Genomic DNA, 24,236 nt, shown 5'->3' on the forward strand with positions numbered 1-24,236 from the left:
AAATATACACCAGTAAAAATTACATTTTTAAGAACGCTTTTAAAGAATGTCTATTTTCCTCCTCCTTCCTTTTAACATCTAGCTGCCCATACCAGCAAAACATCAGTAAGCATCACCTGTTGAAAAGGCTGAATATGTTTTCCATGCCATTAAAAATGTCTTCCTAATGCACAACAAACCTCTAAAAATAACCTACGCAAAGACACAAGTCACAGTCAAGCCAGCACTTTGGACTACTCCCCCCCCCCCATTACTTCAATTACACAGAGGAAAAATCCATTCCTTGTATTATGACTTAGAAGCAGCTTTAAGAAGTGTTACTTACTTTCATGGGCTTTCTTTCTGTCATCACTTGACAGCAAGCCAGTTATAGAAATAGATTGATGCAAAACTGATTTATACAATCAAATCACACTTCCTATGGAAGCGTCAGATTACGAGGGAAGTATAATAAGCAAAGTAGTGTGAAATTGTTGCTGTATACAACACTGTAATAATACAATAGTAAAATAGCAAATAAAGGTCTCCTTTAAAGGAAGGAAAAAAAGATTTTTAACTCCAGATACTTTAGATTAAACAAAGTTGCTCGAACTAAGAATTATTCAGTTAACCTAATGAAAGACTGTTTTATAGTTTTAAGGGCTCACGTCCCTTACAAAAGTGAGAAGCAACATTCTGTGTTTAGAAAGCGCTGACTATAATTCCAAAATACCAACTTCAGAACCCAAGACAGACAACTTACAGTGCAGGGCTGTATCTCGTCCACATCCACTGAAGAGACTCTAGCTACCTCAACTAGTCGCAAAATTTCATCAACTGACAGACAATCCAAAACAGCAGCTACTGTCCAGAACACCATCCTCAAAATATTCCGCACCACTGTAAGTTAGATTTTGCAGTGCCAGCCCTTTACCAGCATTGCATGCCACGTCTTTACGCTTTCTCTACCTAGCAGATTTTTTTTCCATGTACTAAAAACCTACAAGTTACATTTTATAAGTATGTAACTGTGCTGCCTTATGGGGATAACAAGGTAGCAAGTTTCCTTCAGTACTTGCAAGCTCTAAGTTTCACTGGTGTGGAGCTCTTTTACTTGGCCACAAGGAAAGAAAAGCTGAACAACTTTTTCACTGCGTGTTTCTCTAATAGCCTCCTCCACGCTGCCTTTGAGTAATACCATAAGCAGATACGTTGTTCCAGCTTATCCTCGGCAATCATGGGCTCATGGCTCATAATGAGCAGGTACGTTACGCATGTGACACCGTACCTCACACCAGCGTATGACATGAAATCCATTCCTATGACAAAGTATTTTTCATCTTACTCCACGTATATTTCACATGCATGTTTGGCAGTAGAAATGGGGAAAAAAAAAAAAGGGAAAAAAGTTCACCACCACCTTCAAGCTGGTCCTCATACCGAGTCACGGAAGTCTTACAGAGTCCGAGTCAGTAATTTCTGCATAATGCTCATCTGCAGTTTTGCTGAAGAGGACACATCTATCTCCGACATGGAGGACAGGAGAATGCCAAAGCACCAGTGCCCCACACAGCAAGGAACACCCTTAATGCTTTCTTATTACACGTGCAGGAGCACTGGCATCCACCACAGGCAAGCCAAGCTCCCTGTACTGAGCGAGGCCAGCCGCAAAATTATGTTTATACATTTATCCCTCACGGAAGCGTGAGGAAAACCATTCAGCAAACAAAAATCTGGTTACCTTGATGTATGACAGATACAAAGAAAACTCTTTAAAGTAAGTTAGCAAGATTTAATAGACACCAGAAGGAAAAAGGCACCTTATAGCCCACCATTTAAGAGATGCAACTTGAAGGTCAAAGGCACACTGAAGCATTCCCCTATCCAGGCATTAATCAAAACGTAACCATTTCCTTGGGACTGTCTTGTACATAATTCATACCCAACTGCTCTCAAATTTGAAACTATCTACTATCAATTTAAAAATGTATAGGTAGTTAAAACAAAACAAAAAAAAAGAGAACCCATCTAATAAAATAACTGTTGACCAGACCAGTGGGAGACCATTGCCTTGTGAAATTTGATGAGATGTCCTACTTTAAGGTCTGAGCTGCAGAAATTACTATAATCAAGCCTCACTGTCACAACAAAAACATAACCTTTGAGATTGTTGGAGGATAAAATAACATTTCACTAACTTCTGCCTGCCTCTAGCTATGTTGAGGGAAAAATAGACTTATGCTTTTCTTTGGAGTTACATACAGTAAAAGTCTCTTCCTAGGGAAGGAAAAGAAAAAATGATTGAGTGAAGTCAATATTACTGATCAATTACCATCTCTGAACAAGTCTCCTTTTGACATGCCCCCAGGCAACAACAATCCCTGACCATCAACAAGACTGTTATCCAAGGCTGGATACGAGAATTCAGATATAGCCACTAGCACTCATTCAAACACATCTCTGGGGCAAAGACAGAACTTCTAGAATGCACAGGCTGACGAGAGAGAGAGAGGTTTTTTTCGCATCTGCTATGCATAGATGTACACCCGCAAAACCCTACGTTTTCCCTTTTAAAATGATTTTGGGAAGGCACTTCTGCACTTGATAAAGAGATTCTTGAAGGGTGCCTTATTTCAGATCTCTGAGGATTGATGACTGGGATGCGTTCCAGACACTGAACATCCATTATTCATTGAAACTACAAATCACAAAAAAAAATTAACAAAAACTGTCCAAATACTGACCTCTCCCTACCAGGAACAGTTTCACGCCAAACGAAGCCAGAATCAAAGTTGTTAACCCCGGCAGATTTCTAACTACAGCTCTTCCAAGCCCCACTTCCCTACAAGAAGCATGCCAGGGGACACGAAGGCCATGCCAGCAGCAGGCTGCTCTTACCCCTCTGTGCCTCCCTCCCTCAGGTCTTCAGGGCAATTCCTCACCTACTGAGCAGGAAAGTTCTAAATGAGGCAGCACCTCAACCATCAGCAGCAAACAATTTCCAATCAATTTTGCAAGTAACAAGCCTCTGCCAGGAAGTAATTTATCTTTCCCGTTGAAAATGAAACAAGCAATCACAGGGAGAACAGGGCAACGTGAATTACTAGCAGAAATTGTCCACCAATGAAAAAAATCCATTAGGTCTATGACAAAGGTCAGATAACATTGTTTGGGTTCAGCCATAATTCTTTCTTATATGAGGTTCACATTAAGATTTTGTGTAACAGGGAAGAGAGAAAATGCAGGTGCAGGCACTCCTCAGCCATCTCCTCCACAACGCAGCCGATTAATATCTTTATCAAATTCTGGCCATATAAGAACCAAGCAGACTAACACGCTCTAAGAAATTATAACGTCCCCTTTTAATTAAGGGGAGAAAAAACCTGCCTGCTAAAACCATGACGTCAGGTACGTCTACACACAGAGGCAGGTAACAATCTCATGAGCAGTAAGCGTTTCTGTGGAAAAATACTTAATAGCAAGACACGTAGAGCAGCCTCTCTCTGGAAGTGCAGACATCCACAGGTGACCTAACAAAGAAAATACCCCAAACAATTGCAAAGACATGCTTGGGAGACTCTAATCCTCTACTAGCTCTCCCTTATACACGAGGAGAGGTTAAGAGTTGACACGCGCCTAGGATGATGTGTGTTTAGCTACCTGTGCGAAAGTGTAAACCTCTAAAATACAAATACACACTGATCTGAAAGTTCAGCTACAAAACACCGCTATCCTCAAGAGGCACCTTCGTCCTAAGTCACTACTAGATAGATTTGAGAAAGAACGCAAGGAAAGTTGTTCAAACAAGACTTTGATGGCCAGCTAGAGCAGAAAGGCAGTCTCCAAATGGCTTAACTTGTATTTGATCTTAAACACACACACATAAATATGTAATGTACTCGTCTCATTTTAATCCCACCAGCCAACAGCACACAAAATTTACACAGATGCCTTCACACAAGCGTTGGTCTTTGCTTAGGCTAAGTGCTATTTTGGGCCTGGGCCTGCCCTAAGTCACATCTCAGCTGTATAAAGGATGTTCCCTGCAGGTCAAGACTGAGGTTATTCATAGGGCAAAAATAAGGAAACCATAAATGCAATAGAATATCAAGCAACCTACAATGTAAGTAACATTTAAGATGCAAAGTTTTATTTCCAGGACAGACAGGAATACCAGAAGCATCCCAGTTTTGAAGTCAACTATTCAAACAAAATAAACATTATTTTACTACGTCAATTCTTTTCCAGATCATCCTATTTTATACAAAAATCCCACACACTATTAAACTGTTTCAAGTCAGCTTCCTCAGTGGCACTTCAAATTTGTATTTGTTCTTCAGCTTATCCACAAACACAGACAGCGTTAACAATTTCTGGTTACCAGGTCACCAAACCTGGGTCTCATTTTACACTTCAGTAACCTGAATACTGTACATTATTTGAAAGGAAATTAGAGTAATGTGACTTTTTTTTTTCCTAGAATCAGTGTAGCCTCACCAACAGACTCACACAGATCGTTTGAAAGCTTAATTTCATAACATTGCAACTAAACATTTTCAAAATAAAGTGCCAAGTTTAAAACACAACGATATTGAGAAATACAAATACTGTCAGTCTTTCAAAAGTGGCAAGTCTAAGTTTGAAAGCAAGGACAGGTTCACAGCGCTGGAAAAGGGAGAGAGAAATCATAAAAGTACGAAAACCAAGAAGCTAGTTTCGGATGCCTCCTTTTGAGGACTTCTCAGCAACAACTTGACTTCCAATCTAAACAACTCCACATGGTTCAGGAGTTGCCCAGTTCTCTACATTTTTTATTACACAGTAAAAGGGGGTTTAGTATTTGAAAGTTCCAATTGCCCAACAAAGGAGCTCTGATCAAAATACATCTAAGGTGTCATTTTTGAATCACAGGCACAGCTTTGGGCGCAAGAAGCCCAAAGAAGGTGCTGCCCAAATTCAAAGGCTTACTTGCTTGGTTGTGTTTATTTATTTATTTATTCCCAAAAGAAAAAAAGCAGAGGGCAAAAACTTGTTTCTTGATTATCTAGCAGTCCAAGACCACCTAAGCACAGACAGCAGTTGTTTGATCAGTGTACTGCTGTAATAATTCGGCTCTTCTGAGAGTTCTTCCCACTATCACCATAAAAAATCAAAGTTGTAGATTGTAGGAATACATTTATCTTATCTCTAGACAACAGTTTATCTTGTACAGATTTTTGTAACGGCTGGCAGGAGAACGTCCGGAGTAACTGCATCCTTTCACCGACTAAAAGAAGTTATTAATTTCTTCCTACCTGAGAGATCATGATGAATTAGGTCAGCAAAGTTGGGGTCATCACCCCACCAAAATATCCATAGCTCCCTGCGTCCAGGTCTCTGGTCTCGACGCCAAACGCTGAGTACATCCGCCTTCAGACAGCGACTGAAGCTGCTCAAAATAGGGTCCTCTTCCGTGACCGGGAAGAGAATTGGGGCAGACGTTGGACCCTGCCATACGTATCGCTTCCATTTAATCCCAGTTAGATCAGCCTGCGGGAAAGAAGAGAACAACTGTCAGACCCTGGGTTACATTCCCAACAGAAATACACAGCTATAACTAGAAGGTGGCACGGGAGAAGGCAAATGGAAGGAAGGAAGAAAGGATTAGTCCAACAAAACTTAACAGTAATCATACTTGTAAGTTTTCTGTACCTTAGAAGATAAACTGGAAATAATTGGGCACCTTGTTTTAAAATCTCTTTTAATAACTGCAGTAAAGCAAGAGCTGTTCATTTTCACTTCATCTTTAATATTACAGAGAGAAAAGTCAGATTTGATTTAAAACAAAAGTGAAAAATGAGTGACAATGTAATTATTTGCAGACTACAACTGCCCAATCTTTTAAGCACTTGCCTTAGCAAATAGCTTCTCATTCCATGCTTACTTATCCATACACAGCTTTTTACAACCCAAGATATGTAAGAATATATAGGGAATACAGCAAATCTAACTCAGGCATACATCTTTCCAGTCGCCTACAACTTCAGAAAATTTCACAAGTTTCTCCATTGTAAAACGCTCTATTCTGCGCAGGAAGCTTCTCAAGTGCACTTATTTTACTCTGAGCTACCACGCTTTTCATTTCTCACACCACATTTTAAGAATTTAAATCCTGTTTCTCTCATTAAATTACACATCATTGGTTATGATCCACTAAATCCCCTTCTGGGCAAAGATTCATTTGACTTTATAAAGTGAAAGAGCTACCACCGTACCCAGTGGGAAAGAGACAATTCCTGGATTATCTACAAGCCAATACTGCACTGAGTTTTAATACGAAGTTTTTTCCACTTGAGCGCAGGCACCTTAAGGTGCTTTGGGGAGGCATTGTCCCTTGGGTCTGTCTGAGAAGGGAGACCGAGCCCCGCTGGCATTTGCTAAGAAGTCACCGATTTTTTCCTCCTAACAAGCACACCTAAGATTACTGCAACATTTAAACCTAACATGGCAGCCTTCCTACCTTCAGGAGAAATGTAGAGGAAAGGCAGGGAGCCTGCAACAGTTGATACTCTAGAAAGACTTGAAGGTTTAAAAACGCACCAGTAACATGGAGCTGCAGGCCTGATGCAGTCTGCAGACATGTTCAGGCTGTCCAGATTCCCCTCCCTCCAAAAATACCAGTACAACAGCTTGGCACAGCTTTTTACTTATGACGAGAATAACAAATACCAGGCAGTCACCTAATATTAGTTCATTTGCATTGAGGGAAAAAAAAAAAAAACACCGGTGAAGCACGGCCACCAGAAATTGCATCGCGGTGCGGTTAAACCGAATTTAGTTTGGGAGCTACCAAAAAAAAAATAATAATAAATCTTTAAAAATCATCCATCCGAAGGCTTTCGCACTTGAGTTAAGGCTACAAAATGGTGCACAACAAAACCCAAGCCACCAGTGCCTCCCGGAGCGTACCACCGCCAGCAGAGCTCCGGGCTGGAAGCAGGCAGCGAACGAGGGGGCCCTCGGAGGCGGGGGGGGGGGGAGCGGGGGGAAAGTTGGCCGAGAAAGCGAGAAGGAGCGGCGAGATCTCCTGCCCCAGCTGGGCGGCGGGGCCGGGAACGTTAAAGAGAAAGCAGAAAGAAAAAAAAAAAAAGTTGCGGGCGAGGACGGGGAAGGCGAAGGCGAGCGGCGGGGAGCGCCGAGGCAGGAAGAAAGAGGAGGGAGGGGCGACGGGAGACAGACAGCGGCGGCGGGGGGGACCGGAGGGGCATGGGAGAGTTGGCTGCTTCCAGGCAGGGCCTACTCCGAGGACTCATCCAGCAGAAGCTCTGCTAAAAATGGCTGCTTGGCTTTGCGCTGCCCCTGCCCCCCCCCCCTTCCCCCCCCCGGCCGCCTCCCGCTCCCACTCGCGGCCGTGGCGCGGCGGCGGGCACTCACCAGGCAGAAGAGGTTGGAATGGCAATCCTCCAGGCTGGCCCCGTTCGGCACGAAGCAGGAACTCATCCTCACAGCCACAACCCACACGCCATTATCCCACAGCCTCCGACAAGAAAGAAAGAGACAGACAGAGAGAGAGAGAGAGAGAGAGAGAGAGACAGACACTGCGAGGGAACGGGGGGAGGGGGGCGAGGCACACGCACAAATAATAATGCAATTAAATAAGGGATTTACATACGTACACACACACACACGAAATAGGGGCTGGGTAAATAGCCCGGGAGGAAAGCGGTGTAAGAGAGAGGTGTTTTTAAAAAAAAAAAAATAACGATTTTTAAAAAGAGAGAGCGAGAGAAACTCGGAACGTTTTCTCTTCTTCTGGATATCAAATGTGGGGGGGGCAAAGCCACCACGGAAGGGGAGACCAGAAAGAGGGAGGTGGTAAGTAATCCAACGACAGGAGATTAAGATCAAAATCCTCCCTGTTCCTCTTGTCTTCTCATTCGCATAAGGAGGGGAGGGAGAGGAGGTAAGGTGAAGGGGTAATTGATCCAACAGGAGAATAAAAACGGGGTAATGAATCCAGGGGGCTAGGGGTAAAAATCAGTTGACATCCCTCCTTCCTCTTATCTCAGATGCCGAGCAAGAGAAGTAGGAAAATAAATAATCCGATGGGGGCAATTAATCCAGAAACCTCCCTCCTCTTCCTCCCGTTTCTTTAGTGATCAGATGAGAAAGGGGCAAACAGCGGAATGACTGGGAAGGGTTGGTAGTGGGAGAGAGAAAAATCCAGGCTCGTCTCTTCGGAGTCCGAGGGCAACAGGGTGGGGGGGATCGGATTCTTCTCCCCCGCTCCAAAAAAATATTCCAATAAATTAAAATTTTAAATCATAAAAACAAACTTCGGGGGCCTGAAGCAAGGCAAGTCTGAAGAATTCGTAAAGGCTGGACAAGTAAAAAATGCCTGGGGTGTACCCCAAAAACCATCTGCGGGGGCAGGGGAGGGAAGGTATTCCTTGAGAGAAAAAGGCCGCAAAAGTCTCCTCAGCAGCCCAGCGGGGGGATTAAATTCCCCCGTGGAAACACCCCCCTCCCCGAAAAGAAAAGACTCTTCGTCGAGAGGGTAAAACCAAAATATCCTCCGGTGGGTAAAAATCCTTCCGTGGGGAAAGGAGGGACGGGGGGGGGCGAGGGCTGGAAGGAGGAAATTGTGGGCGCCCCTCGGAGTCTCTTCGGGGACGGCTGGAGGAGGCTCCCGGAGGCCGATCCCCAGGCTGCTCGGGGGAGGAGGCAGGGGCAGATCGCGGGGTGTCTTCGGGGAGGCTGCGCCCCCCCAGCTGTCCTCCGGGGCCGGGGGGAGCCCCACAAAGTCCACGGGGCCGGGCGGGTCTCTTCAGGGGGGCCCGGCCCCCGCCAAGCTACCGCCGAAGCCCCTCAAGACCCCCCCCCTCGGGCTGAGGGAAGAGGAAGGGGGGGGGGTGTGCTCGGCGGGGAGGGACGCCTTAAAAAGGGGCTGCCCCCTTAAAAAAATAATAATAATAAAGGCGAAAAAAAAAAAGAAAGAAAGAGGAAAAATATAAAAACGATAGTCTTCAAACGGAGCGGTGTCTTCTGCGGGGGGGGGCGGGAGCGAGCACCGAGGGCCCCCGGCGGGGCAGGGCAGGGCCGGGCCGGGCCCCCCGCTCTCCTCAGGCGCCGGGTGGGGGGTGCGGTGGACGGCGGGCCCCCTCCTCGCTCGGCAGGGCGGGGGGGGGGGGGGGAGGCAGCGGCCGGGCCCCGGGGTCTCGTCAGGCGGAAGGGCGGCGGGGGAAGGGGGGGGCAGCCCCACAAAGCCCGGCCCCGCCGCGGCTGCTGCTGGCAGAGTCGGTGCCGCGAAGCCCCCGCCGGCTGCTCTCGTCCTCCTCCTCCTCCTCCTCGCTTCCCCCTCAGCGGTGCCTCTGTCGGCGGCTGCCCGGCCGCGGCATGGTGCTGGGCCAGCTCCCCCCCTCAGCGCGTCTCCCCCATGTCGCGGCGGGGCGGGGCGGGGGGCGCGGCGCGGCGCTGCTCCTGCCGGTTAATTCCGAGCCCCTTTCGCTTTAATGGCGGCCGCGGGGACGAGAGTCGGCGCCCCCCCCCCGCCGCCGCGCTCTCATTGGCCGCCGCGCCGTCACGTGGGCCCGGCCGGCCATGGCCGCCGTCGCTGCCGGGGGAAGGGAGGGGGCAGTGGTGCGGCGCGGCCGCCAGGCGCCTCCTCGGCGCTGCGGGGCCCGGCGCCTTCCCCGCTGGGAGGCCGCCATCTAGCGGCCGTGGCGCGGCGGGCTGGGCCGCGCGCTTGGGCGCAGAGGCGGCAGAGCGGGTCGAGGGTTCGAGTCCCTCCTCCTCCCCTCAGCCAGGCCTGAGGTGGCTGGGCCCGAGGCCCGGCCCAGAGCTGAGGGGGCGCCCGGTGTCCCCGCTCCGCACCCCCGGGGTCCTACAGGGGGAGTTGTGCTGGCACCCATCGCGTCTGGGCAGCCTGAGCCAAAGGCCGGGCATGGACATGGGCTCTCACCTCCCAGAAAACCTCGTCTTGGCTCCTCTGCCACAAATTTCTACCCCTTGGCAGAGTTTTCCTTAAGTCTGTGCTTAATACTATCCTTCCTCTTTGCGCTGCAAAATAAATTCCGTATTAAGGATCTTAGAGCCATTCTAAAACACAGGAAAGAATTTAGAAAGCTTGCAGTAATGTTTCGTGTAAGCATTAATGCTTTCAATAACCCCCCAGACATCATACCTTCTGGAGCAGAACTGTACTCCAGAAGTCAGGTTTTTCACGCAGCTACACTTTATGCAGTTTATGAGGACAAAGTAGGTGGTTCCTCTGTTACTATATGCACAGATTTGAGATTATTCAGAATTGAGATGGTACAGTGTCAGTGAAAGCTATTTTTAAGAAACGCTTGGAAAGTATATTGCACTTGCTAATCCTCTCGTATTACATATTAATTTTTCATGCAACGGTTTGCATGTAGAATGTAAAATTTTAAGTTACTACATGCAGATTTTTTTGACTGCAAACTTAGAGTGAAAATACAAACCAGTGCAAAGTGCTTAAAGTAAAGACTTAAATGTCTAAGCTAATATGACATTCACATTAAAATATGATATGTTCCTGCAACAGCAGCACATTGCATCACAACTATGCAACAAGATGATGTTTCAAAGGCCCTGCAAATTATTTCAGGACTCATGAACAAGATGAGTGGCAACCTTCTGCCTTGATAGAGTGGGAGGAAAGAAGGGCACTCTATAAATAAATTTGTATGGTAAGTTTAAAAAAAAAAAGTGAGACTAGATATTTTCACAGAGAAAAACTTTGAAGATTTACTCACACTAAGACTATTTTTGTATGTCAGTGTAGGCAAGCAAGATTCTTCTTTTTATCTAAATAGAACCAGAGTATTTTTAACGCAGGAGATTCATTCCCTCACTGCTCATCGAACCACAGCAGCTGGGGCCAGAGCTGGGATGCGGGGGGAGGGCGAGTGGAACCAAGCCCCTTTCCAAGTGGAACAGATGGTTTTCTCTGTGGTGAGGACCACGGCGTGAGAGGGATTTGCTCTGCGGTGGCGCTCAGAACCCACTCCTCTGCACCACCGTGGGCACCGAGAGGCACACGAAGGCCCTCTGAAGTTTCGGTGTGACGCTTTGGTCATTAGAGCGATTATCTCACTGTGCAGAGAGAGTTGCTGGCAATGTTAAGTCACACCTCCCTAAGGAGAAATCCAACACTTTGAAGAAAATAAAAGAAAGCAACAGTCGGCATTAGTACACAAGAACCAGTATGGTTTTCTCTCTAAGAGGAAAAGGCATCTTTTGGTAAAACTGGGGTTTGGCAGAGGGAACGGAAATCCAGTCAAATGACACTGTGGGCTAGATGCATAACAAATGTACTCTTGCATCTTCCCCTTGATTTCAGGATGACACCAAATTTTCATTAGCTGAGAATCCACTTCTTTTGCCTGAAACAGTACACTTCAGTGGCTGGAGGAGAAGATTAATCTAGTGTGTAACGCACGTTTTGGCACCGATTCACTTCACAGTTTTGAGGAACCCAGCTTCTAGGTCTCAGTTTACCTATTCGTAAAGCGCATTTTGAGATCTGGTTCATTAGTACTTACATATTAATCACAATAAATACCTATGGAGGACCCCAGCACAGTCAAGCACAGAACATAATTTCTCCAGTAAACATAAATACAGGATGATGAATGAGGAAAACACTGATGAAAGAGGAAACAAAACTAACAAATCAACTAGAGATTTGTTTTAAGAGTCATTCCCTTCCTGTGTCACATCTGAGTTACAGAACCTTCAAGTCACCAGCTTTCCTAATTACACACACGGCACTAAATAACATTAAGACACACCAGATAACAGTCATATGCATTTATGGAAAATTTTGGACTTGAGACATAGCTTGCCCTTTGCCTACAGTACATGCTATTTGAGAAATAAAGCCTCCTTAAAAAAAGAGGGAGGAGGCAAATTTAAAAAAAAAAAAGGAAAACATGTTATTAAAAATATGCTTTCTATTTTTCAGATAGGTTCTTACATAGTTCTCATCTCTGCAACTTCCAGAAGTGCATTAAGCTGCATAATTAGCATCTGTCACATGTAGCTTTTTCCTTCCCTCTTCTTCTCCCTAGAGGCGAACTGCATGAAGAAAATTTAATATAAATTTTAGTATATATATTGTGTGGTGCATTCATATTACGAATGATACAGTCAAGCGAGTTTGTGCTCATTCTTAGGTTAATCTTTCTGTAATATAAACTTTGCCATTAAAAAAAAAGCTACTGTTCCAATTTAAAAATTAACTAGTGTTTTGGAAAGAATGATAGTGGGGGCGGGGGTGAGATGATCAGCATTGCATCAGATTTAAACCAATGGAATTGTTGGGAACTGGGCAGTTAACACTGTAGTCACTCAACCTGGTATTAAATCCTTACACTCTCATACAGTCACACTGAAATATATATCCCAAAGTAGCAAGGGATGGATAGTTTTTCCCTTTAGTCATACGTATTTATTTTGACAAGAATGCTATTTTGAAAAACACCAAAACAAAAAGCAGGATTTTATATACAGTTTGCATTTCTAATCTCTTCTTGTTTGTATTGCTTTTTCATTCACACTGAAAGAGACTCCCCTGTTGAATATGAAAAGTCAATGGTCTACAGCATCTCCTAGTGCATCTCTCTGTGGACAAACTTAAAAAGAAAATGCTACCTTTTAGAAGTAAAGACTAAAAAGAAAGAAATGCAGCTTAAGGATGATAGCAACACGAAAAACAATGACATTATTTAGCCTCTGATTTCCATTCAGACTCTCTCCTAGTTTTTCACAGTATTTAGTTTCTACTTAATTAGTTCAAAGAAAATTGAGATTATAGGACTGAACATATTGCCAACAACCTGAGGTATGAAGTGCAGACTGAATGCTTAAACTTCAGCTACTGAGGTGGTAATTACTGTAATTGGTCCATGTGAAGCAAATACATCAAGTAGTATAGAGTTCAAACTCATGCCAGCCAGTCTCCAGTTGGCACAGGGAGTTCTATCAGGAGGATACAGCGGTCTCAGCAGGACTTATTATTGGCAACTGTTCAACAGTTCTCTTCTCCAAATGGTTTCAAGGGGACTTGGGTGGGAAGCGAGACAATTTTTAACAAATTAAACTACCTAAAAATGGCTGGATGCCCAGAGCCACCTAGTCTGCATTAGTCACTACTACCAAACAATTTTAAAAAGAAGATTAAAAATATCATTGCTGTAAAGAAATGTCTATCAGCCTTTAACAATATGATGAGATCCCTGCAAAGTTACCCAAACATGATGCTACAAGTACGTATATAACTGTGTCTAGAGAAAAAGGTACAGCAGAATCTTTACACAATGTGTGTTTCTTGGAAAACAACTAGCTCAAGTTACTGGAATCCAAGTATTCCTATAAGGGCATGCCATATAGTTTCAAGAAATTAGAAGACCGGTTACTTTTTAATTAAAAATGACAATAGCAAAACTCCCGCAGGAGATAAGATTAGGGGGACTGTTTATTTCTCATTAGTCACATACTCACAAATCTTATAACATTTGTAAGTTGTCCATAATTGTAGTGTAAAACATAATTTAGATTTGCACTGAGAGTTTTCACAGGAGACTCCGCTCTGTGCTATATTGATGTTTGGCTGCTTTGTTTAGATATTGCAAAAATGCTTTTTTTCAAATGATATGTCATTTTTAGCAGAGGCCTCTAAGAGAAGATTTGAGTTTAACGCATGGCAATAAAAAAAAGAGGAATATGAGAATTCTTACTCTCTTTAGTGTCAGCTTTGGTTAAGATGTATGAATGCACATGAATAGTCTTGTCAGAATCTCTGAGGCTACCGACATTCAAGATCTAGCGTATTATTACTTCTGACCAGAACATTAGCTGCTATGCAGGAAGGAGAATGGAAAGAGAAAAAGATAGGCCCACTCCCTAATCAGACAGAAATTTTTATGTATTTCTCTGCTTGGAAATCTCTGAACAGAACTTCACTGCCGTGAAAATACTACACTTATTGTCTCCAATCTGAGATGAATGAGTATACATACTCTTTAAATCTGCACCAGAAAAAAAACAAAACAAATCATCACCGCATGTCTGATCTTGCATCTTTTACTCACGGATAGGATTCTAGTTAATTCATTTAAACCAAGTATTGTATGACCAAATATTACATCCTTGTAAGCAGACATCCCTTACCAAAAGAAAGGTCCTAGCACTTGCAGCTTCTAAATCTATTATTTACCAAAAGACACCAAAAGTTTCTCTGACTTATTAATTTCTGATAAAAATAACTACTGAATTTAGTTAAATTAAATCATTTTAACTCAAATGTTAGTATATATCAAATCTGGATACCACTACAATTGACAGGTTCATTTGCCAGAAGCAAAAATCTTACAATATGCTTATGGCTGAGCTAGAGAAAACCTATTTCAGACTTTTTTTGTTGTTGTTATTGATAATTTGTTGCCAAAGAAATTGAAATCATTCGAAAGCACTGAAATTAGTTTAATCAGTATGTTTGTCTTTTGAATTTGGAGATACATAATGCCTACCTTTCATTCACAGTGCAACAAAAGAGAATATCCTGTACTTTGCAACTGAAACTACCTTTAGTCCATATTCACAAGTTATACCATGTCAGATAAAGAAACTGATTTGTTTGGTGCAAAAAATAAAAGCAGACCTTTACATATTTGAAATGCAACAGATGGTCTTCCAAGAAGAGCATAATGACTGGCAGACAGTACACTTCGTTAGAGTGGCTTGGAATGTCTTCAGCAATTACACAGAGAGTGCTTTGCGGGGGGAACCCCTGTCAGCTCTATGATTCTTCTCCTGTAAATAACGGTGATTTCCCCGTTTAGATGCTAAAAAATTGTATCTGCTAAAACAAGACAAGCTAGCCAAAGAACTGGAAAAGGAAGCACCTTTGGCCCTCATAAAACTATTCAAAATGAGGCTCCAAGAATTCTGACACCTGAGAAAAAAGATGCAAATAGAAAAAAAAAAATGCATTAAGAGGAAACATATTGGGGCATGTAACTGCAGAGAACTATTCATCTATAGCCAAGTATTCCATGGAAATGTAATTTAGTAAAAAGATTTAAAATAGGGTCCTTCAGATTTTTAGAGCTGGGAGGTATACAGATACAACAAGCAGAATTCCTAGGGGAAAAAAAAAAAAAAAAGAATTATTGAATAATAATCTCCTTCTTTTGGGAAATGAAATGACTCTTCTGGTGATGTTCAAAGAGTCCTCCCCACCATGAAACACTGTGGCTACAGTTCTTCAGGGCAGGGGAAAGTAATTTTTTTTGGGGGCTGTGAGCATCTTTCCATTTTCATAGACAACCTACTTTACAAGCCACATAAGAATATAACAATATATAAGTATATAATAATATAATTAGAGTTATAATAAAGAGTAATATAATGCTGATTTTTCATATTACATATGTGGGTCAGAAAATTTAACTTCTCTTCCTCTCCCTCCCCTCTAATCCTAGAATTAGTATTTTTTTGTTACAAAATCTTCTCCACCAAATTCACCCCGAGTAAAATTTTATGTGGCAACATAAACACAACCAAAATGTGTCCTTCAACAATGTAACTTAAATGTTGATGGAATCATAACTGCATTACTCCCTCTCCAATTAGCAGCAGCTTTCTTTATGTTTGCTTATGAAGCGTAAACTGTTCACTTGTCACTACAAAGACCTTCTGTAGAGGACTTAAAAAAACAGCCACAGCAATTAAAGTGACAACAACAGAGGTGGACTGGTCACATTATGACAGAAAATATCCAGCTGTTTCTTTCCAGCAAGAAGATACACCAACTATCTGAAATATTACAACAAAATTTTGTCACTCTGTGTGACGCCGATGGATATTCTGGCAAAAACAGAGATTTCCAAGAAAGGAATATGCTAACACAGAATTAAATCAAACCTCACAGACCGATTCTTTCTCCACCTAATCAGAATTATCACTCATCCTCCTTAACCATGCAAATTCCCTTTTTGCTATAACTATAGATACTCTACCCTGTCAGAAATTCTCTGAAATCTAAGCAAAATTGGCTTGGTTTTTGTCACCCAAAATAAGTAAGGCAAAAAGTAAGCTGATAGTGTGTGGACAAGTAAATTAGATTTTTAAATTATTTACTTTAGTTGTGTTGAAAAACATTCTAAGAGTTAATTAAGACCACAAGTCTCATTACACCCAGGCTATTACTTATAAAACACTAGCCTCTGTTACAATCACATCTGTCTATGCTGCTGGTTCCTGCCTGTTCTGCTTCACAACAACAACAACGTGTGGAGTTATTTGTAACACATGTAAAGGCGTGTTTTTGGTTTTTTTTAGATTATTTTAAACATATATTTAAATGATAAAAAAATGAAAAGTAAATGTTTCAGGTTAGCTTCTCATAATTAAGGTTATAGGGAAGTGATCTGAAGTGATCACATCTGAAGTGATAAATAGGTTCGATTTCTAATACAGCAAGACAGACAGTGAGAAAATAACTGACATACAGAACCTGTCATTCGGGGTGGGGGGAAACCTGTCTGTAGAATCCGCCTACAGTTCTTGGAGAAAAACTGATGAGAAAGTTATCAGGAAGATTTTCATTGCTATTTCTTTTCTGGACGTTTTTGCCTCTCATAACAGCACAGATATGGCAAGTGATATGTATCTGAATTCATCCATGCATTATATTTTGCACATCAAATCAAATTGATTACCCCTGACTTTTTAAGCAAATACAAGAATGCAGAAAACATGACAGCTGTTTATATATAGAATATATGTGCATTTCACTCCTTCCTTTACATTTAGGAAGAGCAGCAGATAATGAGCTCAATCATTATATTGAGAATAAATTTCATTTGTGAGTTCAGAAGTATCTCGGGCTCCTTATCTGCTATGTGAACCAGAACTTACAGGTAGCTCATAACATTTGTCTTCTTACTTGTGTTTGTCTCCAGAGTAATAGCTGTAAGTGGGCAAAAGCTTTAATGTCTTCTTTATATCTTCAGCCATAATATGTTTCATAAACTGAGAGCTTGCAGAGTTAAAAAAATTCCTGCAAAATATAGAGGAAAAGAAGGAGAAAAAATGATCAAGAAAAACAAAAAACTGCCTTTTCCCTTCCCTCAAGTCCCAGAATTCATCTTCAGATTTCCCACCTATAAATTAGGCAAAATAATTTTAGACTTTAATATTACTCTTCTGTATGTTTCATCTGATAGAACTGCTCGACAACAAACATCTCTCTCACTACACAATACTCCCAGAGAATTTACTCACATCAGGAAGTACGTCAGAAAGGCGCCTAATTTTCAAGTTTTCAAATTTTCAAATTAGACACCAGTGGCATACACTTTGGTGTGATAGCATCAGCAAGACACAACCTTTAGCCATTCTGCGCTTTTGCAGCCACAGGGACTACCTTTTCACATCAATAGCCACAAGAAACATAAGACTGCCAAAAGTTTTGAAATTAGGAGGGTTTGACTAACCACTAATAAATCCCAAGAAATAATAATAATAATAATAGTAATAATAATAATAATAATAGTAAAGTATGTTCAAGAAATATCAAGTCTAAAGCTTTACAATAACAAGCCAGAAAAGTAATAACTGTAGTTATTTTCTTTGATGGCTAATTCACTCTTATTTGTCTCAGAAAGGGCAACTACCCATCACCAGGTCAGAAGGGAAAGTGCTGTAACAATTGCTTAATAAGATAGATACCCATTGTTCCTCTGAAGCCCTAAGCTTTCATACACTCAGGAAGCTAAAGCCTTGAGTCACTCTTGTTAGATACCCAAAACCAACTAGGTTTAGAAAGCATTAAGTACTAGAAATACTATCTGCTTTCAAACACAATGGACCTTTCTGTTTGCAGCAGTCTTGCAGGACTCTAAAATGAAATATAAAAGAGTCCAAATGTTGAAGACTTGAAAGCTTGGTCCCAGAATGACTGCAAAATGCAAGTAAAACACTAAGCTGCAACTGCAGTGTAGACATGGGGTTGGAGTACTAGCTGGAGGTTGAATCATATCACCACTATTTAATGCCATATTATGAATTGAATTATAAATTAGAATTCTATGATCCAACCAATACAAAACTGGGTTCTACTTTGTCATGTATCAAAAACTCTACCATGCTTAGTTTAAATTTAAAAAAAAAGTCTTTAAATGACTAACCTCCTGGAAGATTCATTGCTGTTTGTAAAGTACTAGGTACAGTCTGAATATTATCATATTTCACAAAAGCGTAACTCTGCAATGTAATTCCAATAAGGTTGCAGACCCTGTAGAACTTGCATAGCATAAAACTAGGGAGAAGGCAAAACACTTCTCATGCCATAAAGACTTAAAAGATTCAGTGAAGAAATTGATGGAAAGTGCCCTTCCCGCAAATGCAGATAACTGCAGAGTAGCAGTAACTGCAATGAAACAACCAGAAGGCTGTAAAAATTACAAGACAATACGGCGGCCGTAGAGCAGGACATTCCACTTTACATACGGATCCTGAAAAAACAAACTTCTGGATTACAGTATCTGGAAGGACAACAGAGAATGAAAACCTGCTTCTGTCAGGTAGAGCAAGAGCCTATGTCAACAAGAATGCTGTGTCACATGCTCATATTATTACTCAACAGATGTACTTGAACTAGAGAGATAAAAGGGGTACTTAAAGAACACATGGAAGGTATGTGCAAACTGTTTTGCTTCTTGTGCAATCATTTTCATTGTAGAAGAAGTGCACATTAGCTGGGATTCAGAATACCTTATTCTGCAGTAAGTGAAGAAAACTTAGCAAGGAAATAGTGTCAGTACACAATCACCAGTGTATTCCGAGAAGATGGAAAGACAACCTTGGTAAAGCACAAGCACAGATAAAACCAAAACACACATAAATTAGAATACAGTAAGTACACTTACCACTGAAAAAAACTGTAAGTAAATCTCTCTCCTGAGAAAGGCTTTAAGACCATTTGCCTTTTTTCAAATCTACATAACAGTGAAGTTCAGTAAGTGAATATTCTCTTGCAAATAAAGCGGTCGTCTTCTTCACTTTTTGGCAACTGCAGTTAAGAACTGCCTTAAAAAAGATCTTGTAAGTAGGTTTTATTCCTGTGAGTAATATCCTCAAAGACTAAGGAGAAAACATGAGCTAAAATTACTTGCACAATCATGTTTCATAACATTGCCTAGCCAGTGGCATTGGTCCTTCCCTTTCCCAAGTGCAAAAATGCACGAACTTTTCTCTCCCTTTAACTAAGAGGAAAAAAATCTGCTTATACTTGGATACTTACAGAGTTTGGAGGAGCTCAAAACAATGGAGCACTGTGTGCCCCACTCATCACATAGATTCTGAAAAAAAAGTAAGGAAAAGAATGTACAAAGCATGTAATTACTGTTTCACAACATAATTTCATTATTAATACGTCCCCTAAGACAGCTTGCACACTACTGCAGTTTAATTAGATGTTAACTGGAAGGGGTTTGAATTTATGAGGTAATAAATATATTTTGGACTAATAAACTCCAAGACTGAAGTGTTTATTTATCTAGAATATAAAGATTATAAAGTTGATAGGAGACAACCTCAGGTTGTGCTGGGATACCTATTGTTTATGCGTTTTAAGACCCTGAAAATTAATATTTTCCTCCTTTTGAGAGCTAGATCAGAAAGCCAAGATTGCTGTGGACGCTCCTGAACAGTACTAGAAACTGTCCAGCTACTATATGTTCTCATAGGCAGGGATTTTAATAAATTTTAATAAATTTCAGAAGACGTCACATTTTTAAGCTTCACCTCTTAATCAATTTGTCATCTCCTGGACTATTACGTCCTGCAAATATACCTTCTATGCTATGCCTTCTGACAGCTGTCAATGCCTTATTGTGATGGGAAGAAAGGACAGGTTCCCTTGTGGGATAACCAGAGCCTTTAGTAGTCTGACAGACCCCCCCCTCCAGGTCCCCTGAACACTCCATTCTCTCTGTTTTCCTGCTTTTAGATTCACCTGCAAGAATACAGCATATGGTGAGCATGCACATCAATTTTAATATCTCGTTACATTTTTTCTTCCCTCAACATCATTCTATGAACTTTTTGCCTAGTATAGCACATTAAGGATTTGGAAACTAACTGTTCACTACTGCGAGGATTTATATCCCAAACAGCTGTGCCAAGAAGTCGGAGGAATCAAACAGCATAATCTATTAACTTGTCCTCGGGTAGTTACAACTAGAGCTTTATAAATTGCCAGAGTCTAGTCCATTTAAACTACATTTCTCTGTTATTTTAAAAGTGCCAATGTGCCACACAGGCAAGACAGAAGCCCAGATTTAGTTCTGGCACAAGCGTGCATGACCAAAGTCAAAGACCAGGTTGCTTATGCCAAAGCTAAATATAGGCCTGAGAGAACTACGGAGAAAGAAGAGGGAAGAAAAGCCGGAGGAAATGTTCATGGCACACTCTCCTTGCAAATGAAGCAAGACCGACAACTGCAAAGGGAACCCTGGCCGCATGACTCAGAGCAAAGACTGCTGTGTCTGTAATGGACACAACCATGGCAATCCTGGGTGTGCCAGAAGGACCGCGGCACGCTGGGGAGGACAAGAGCCAGATGTACCACACCTCAGGTCTGCGGGTACGGAAAAATCCTGCTTCCCTGAGCCTGTCCACGTTGAGTGACAGCAGTGTGAAGATTGTCTTACTAACGGCCGTAAAGACTTAAAGTTACATGAAAAGATGTTTATTAATGAGTTTAGGTGATCCAAATATAACTGGCCGTGGGTTCAGACGACTTTCAGTCTGGCTCCGCAGTTTCAGAGCAAAGGCCCCAACACCAAACCTTGAGAAGACTACACAGATCATTAATGGAAGACGATGATGACAGTTGTTTCCAGAGCTCCTGCTTTTTAATTCCCAGGCCTATATACTCTCTCCAAATGAACCAAGCAACAGAGCTAACTTTCCAATATTAAATCTCCAGGCAGTATGTTATTCATACAGCTTATGTAGATGTCTTTACCCTCTGGAAAAACAAAGTTTAAGAAAAATGGTTCTATCTTTGGGGAACAGTTTAAGTCTCAGGATAACTACATTAGGAAATCTAACTCTATTACTTTGTATCTTACATTTTATTACTAGATTGGTAATAGGAAATTACCAAATAAAATTGGTATTTTACTTGGTAATTTTTTTCCGTGGGCTTCGTCTAATATGAAAGATGGTGATCATCAAATTTATTCAAGTTTTCCTGTCAACAACATCATTAACCAAATCCCTCAATTTCAAAGTAAATAAAAGCATCTGGGTTTCTCGCACAGCAAGACTGACTTGCATATTTAAGCCTCATATATAGATGAATTTGCACTGGACCAAATTTGCATATTAATGAAGGACTAATTGCTCTTTGCAGTCAATTTTATGCAAATGAATTTACTCCTCTCAGTACAATTTTCATAATGTTCAGAAAAAAAACAAAAATGTAAAACTTTTTAAAAGTACACAAATGTGAGACAATCAAGGAAGAAATATCATAATGACATCAAACAGCTTTACATTAAATTGTATATAATTCATCTTTTATATTGTTGCTTTATTTTAACAGCCTCCCACAAAGAAATGAACAATTCATAGAATAACTTCAGCCTATTTCCCCTCCTCAGCTTCAAATTTTAACAGCTTGTGACACCCGTTATATTCTTTTCTTTCCAGCTGAAGGATGGAGCCTGAATTTTTAGAGGAAGTTACATTTGCTAAACAGGACTTTATTTTCTCTAAGTCATCTCATGCCACAGATCAGCTTTAAGATACCCTTTCCCCCATGATTTTAAAGTAGTTTCCACCCAGTTCTGCATTACTAAGAAAAAGTTCAAGGCCCAAATCCTTCTTTAGTCTCTCCCTATGAGCTAAAATACAATACACTGAGAAAAGGGCAGGGAAGTACAGGGGAAAGACAGATAACAGATGCTGAGAAAAGAAATGGTGAAATTAGGAAGGAAAGGGGAAAATATGAATACTGAAGTAACAGAAGAAAGGAAGTAGAAATGGAAGGGGAGAAATATGACGACTCAACATGAATATTCAGGTCTAGCTAAGAAGAGGAAAATTGAAGGGCTTGGGAGAAAGTTCAAGGCAAAGTAAACAAATGAAAGAGAAAAACGCAGCCACAAATGTATCCACAGAAAAGTTAAAGAACAAGAAAGATAAAAATAAAAGAAATGAATTGACAATCAAGAAAGAATAGAAGATACACAAACAAATAGATAAAAAAAGATATGAAACATGCAGTTTCCTTCTTCTGTCAGAACATAAGGGCAGAGTTAGTGAAAACGCATTAGGAATCTGAATTTGCATGTATAGCCTTCCTCTCTCCAAAGACAAAAGCCTTATTTTAACCGTGAAGACTGATAACCATCATATTTATATATATCATAAAATCACTTACAGAAGGCAATTTTAATCAGAAAAGGAATAGCATAAAAGTTATAGCTTTAAATAACTTCAAGGCCTTTTCTAGGTGGAAACACATGTGAATGCGGTTCAGTCTCCTCATCTGCTATATCTTTGATTGCGCTTGTTGCTCTTCTCTACAGCTTTTGCTGTTTTAACATATCCTTTTCAAGACGCACAGTACTCACAGTGCAGATACATGGTGTATTTATCATGGTATCAAAATGTTTTGTGTGCTTTTTTCCTCCTCTATCTTTTCTGATTATTCCTAGCATCCTATTTAACCCCTAAGCATCACATTTAGCTAACAGATCTCTTCGAATGCCAGTATTTTGTCCCCAAGAAGTAATAGTTTATAAACACCAAGGTGTTTCATGATCTGAACAAAAGTCTTCAGTATGAACAACTTTCAACTGAGTTAGAGAGTCCTTCCCAAAGAAGGACCAGAAGGGCACAACCTCCTGAGGTTCAGACGGAAGGAGCACAGAAGTACTGCCAGAAGGTTGCTTTGCAGCCTCTCCTTTTGGTCTTCCCAACCTTGGTGACAGAAGCCACAACATTCAGAGCGTTTGTTAGGGATGTGCTCCTCCCATGAGTGATCAGGCAATAATTGTACCAAGGCAAGACCTATCCATAGCAAAAAATCAGACTTTAGGGCAGAAGGCTTAGCAGAAAGGATCAAAACCAAGAAGGACGGGGAAAAGGAAGATTTCACTAGCATTAAAAAAGAAAAAAAAAAACAAAAAACAGGCCACAGAAGAAAGACAAATAGAGTTATAAGATAATAACAGTAACAACTGAAAAAAATGAAAAAAACACTGTACCAGGAAAACATTGCAATGCTACTGCTAAAGAATTTTCACCAAGGAAACAAGACTTCAATTTAGCTGATCAGCCTGGAGGACTTGCTATTAAAAGTTATTTGAAAAGAAACTGCAGTTCTTTGTGTACTTTGAAAACACAGCTTTTATTCTGGATTATGAACTCAAAATGTCTTCCTATTTTCCTGATAGAGAAGAAAGGAGGAAAATGCATCCTCCTTTATAACTTATGCATATGTCATTTGAAAACCTGCTAAGGGCACTCCCCTTTTTTTCTTTTTCCAAAAGATGTCTGGTTCAAGTGATTAATGCTGTGTGAATGTAAACAAAGATAATTATTCAAACAAGAACAAGATGTTCCACCCAAAATGATTAGCTTTTTCAGTGGATGAGATGCCTACTTATAATCATCAAGAAAGGTTAACCTGACCAGACTTAATTAGCTACTTAATACAATAATAAAGATGCATACATAATTGGTGAGGAAAAGACTGCAGAAGCAACACTGAATCCAAACAAAATATCTCCATCAAGCACAAAGCCTGAGAAATCACGAGCTGTTATTACATGATTGCACTGTTGTAAGAATCCCCAAGTTTTTATAAATAATTTTGCAATTGTCTATGTGGAAATTTGCTTGATTAATAATAACAAACATATATAAAACAAATGAACAAAAAAGCAAGAAACAACATCCTTAAAATTCAATGACAAAATTAACCCAATGATATTTTTTTTTAAACACTCTGCTTCAAATTCATAGATGAAGTCAGCCAGTTTGTACAGATTATTCGAGGACTACAGCCTTTAAGTGAAATAAATTACTCGTTTCTTACAGTCAAAAGAACATCTATCGTTTTCTTGGAATCACGGCTGCAAGGCTACCAAGCAAAGTTCTGACTGAATTAAGAGACAGTTCTCCCTGGTTAAGTGTATTTTAATAGCTGCTTCTCTGCAGAACAGATG

The 24,236-nt window shown here is 41.1% G+C and overlaps 1 protein-coding gene and 1 long non-coding RNA gene across 2 annotated transcripts in view; both read right to left on the bottom strand.

Moving 5' to 3' along the window:
- MED13 (mediator complex subunit 13) overlaps positions 1-9,492 on the bottom strand; it is a 59,165-nt gene extending 49,673 nt beyond the window's left edge. The window contains exons 1-2 of the mRNA XM_083806281.1: positions 7,393-9,492; positions 5,274-5,508 (exon numbers count right to left, since the gene is read on the bottom strand). Of these exons, the coding sequence (XP_083662407.1) occupies positions 5,274-5,508; positions 7,393-7,458 (301 nt within the window). The 5' untranslated portion in view covers positions 7,459-9,492. The remainder of the gene's footprint in view (positions 1-5,273; positions 5,509-7,392) is intronic.
- Positions 9,493-11,492: 2,000 nt separating this feature from the next.
- LOC310884485 overlaps positions 11,493-24,236 on the bottom strand; it is a 28,476-nt gene continuing 15,732 nt past the window's right edge. Inside the window, exons 5-8 of the long non-coding RNA XR_014574233.1 lie at positions 19,295-19,352; positions 18,921-19,134; positions 16,937-17,050; positions 11,493-12,063 (exon numbers count right to left, since the gene is read on the bottom strand). This is a non-coding gene — a long non-coding RNA (uncharacterized lncRNA). The remainder of the gene's footprint in view (positions 12,064-16,936; positions 17,051-18,920; positions 19,135-19,294; positions 19,353-24,236) is intronic.

This window comes from Anser anser (genome assembly GCF_964211835.1).
Source record: "Anser anser genome assembly, chromosome: 20".
Taxonomy (NCBI): Eukaryota; Metazoa; Chordata; class Aves; order Anseriformes; family Anatidae; genus Anser; species Anser anser.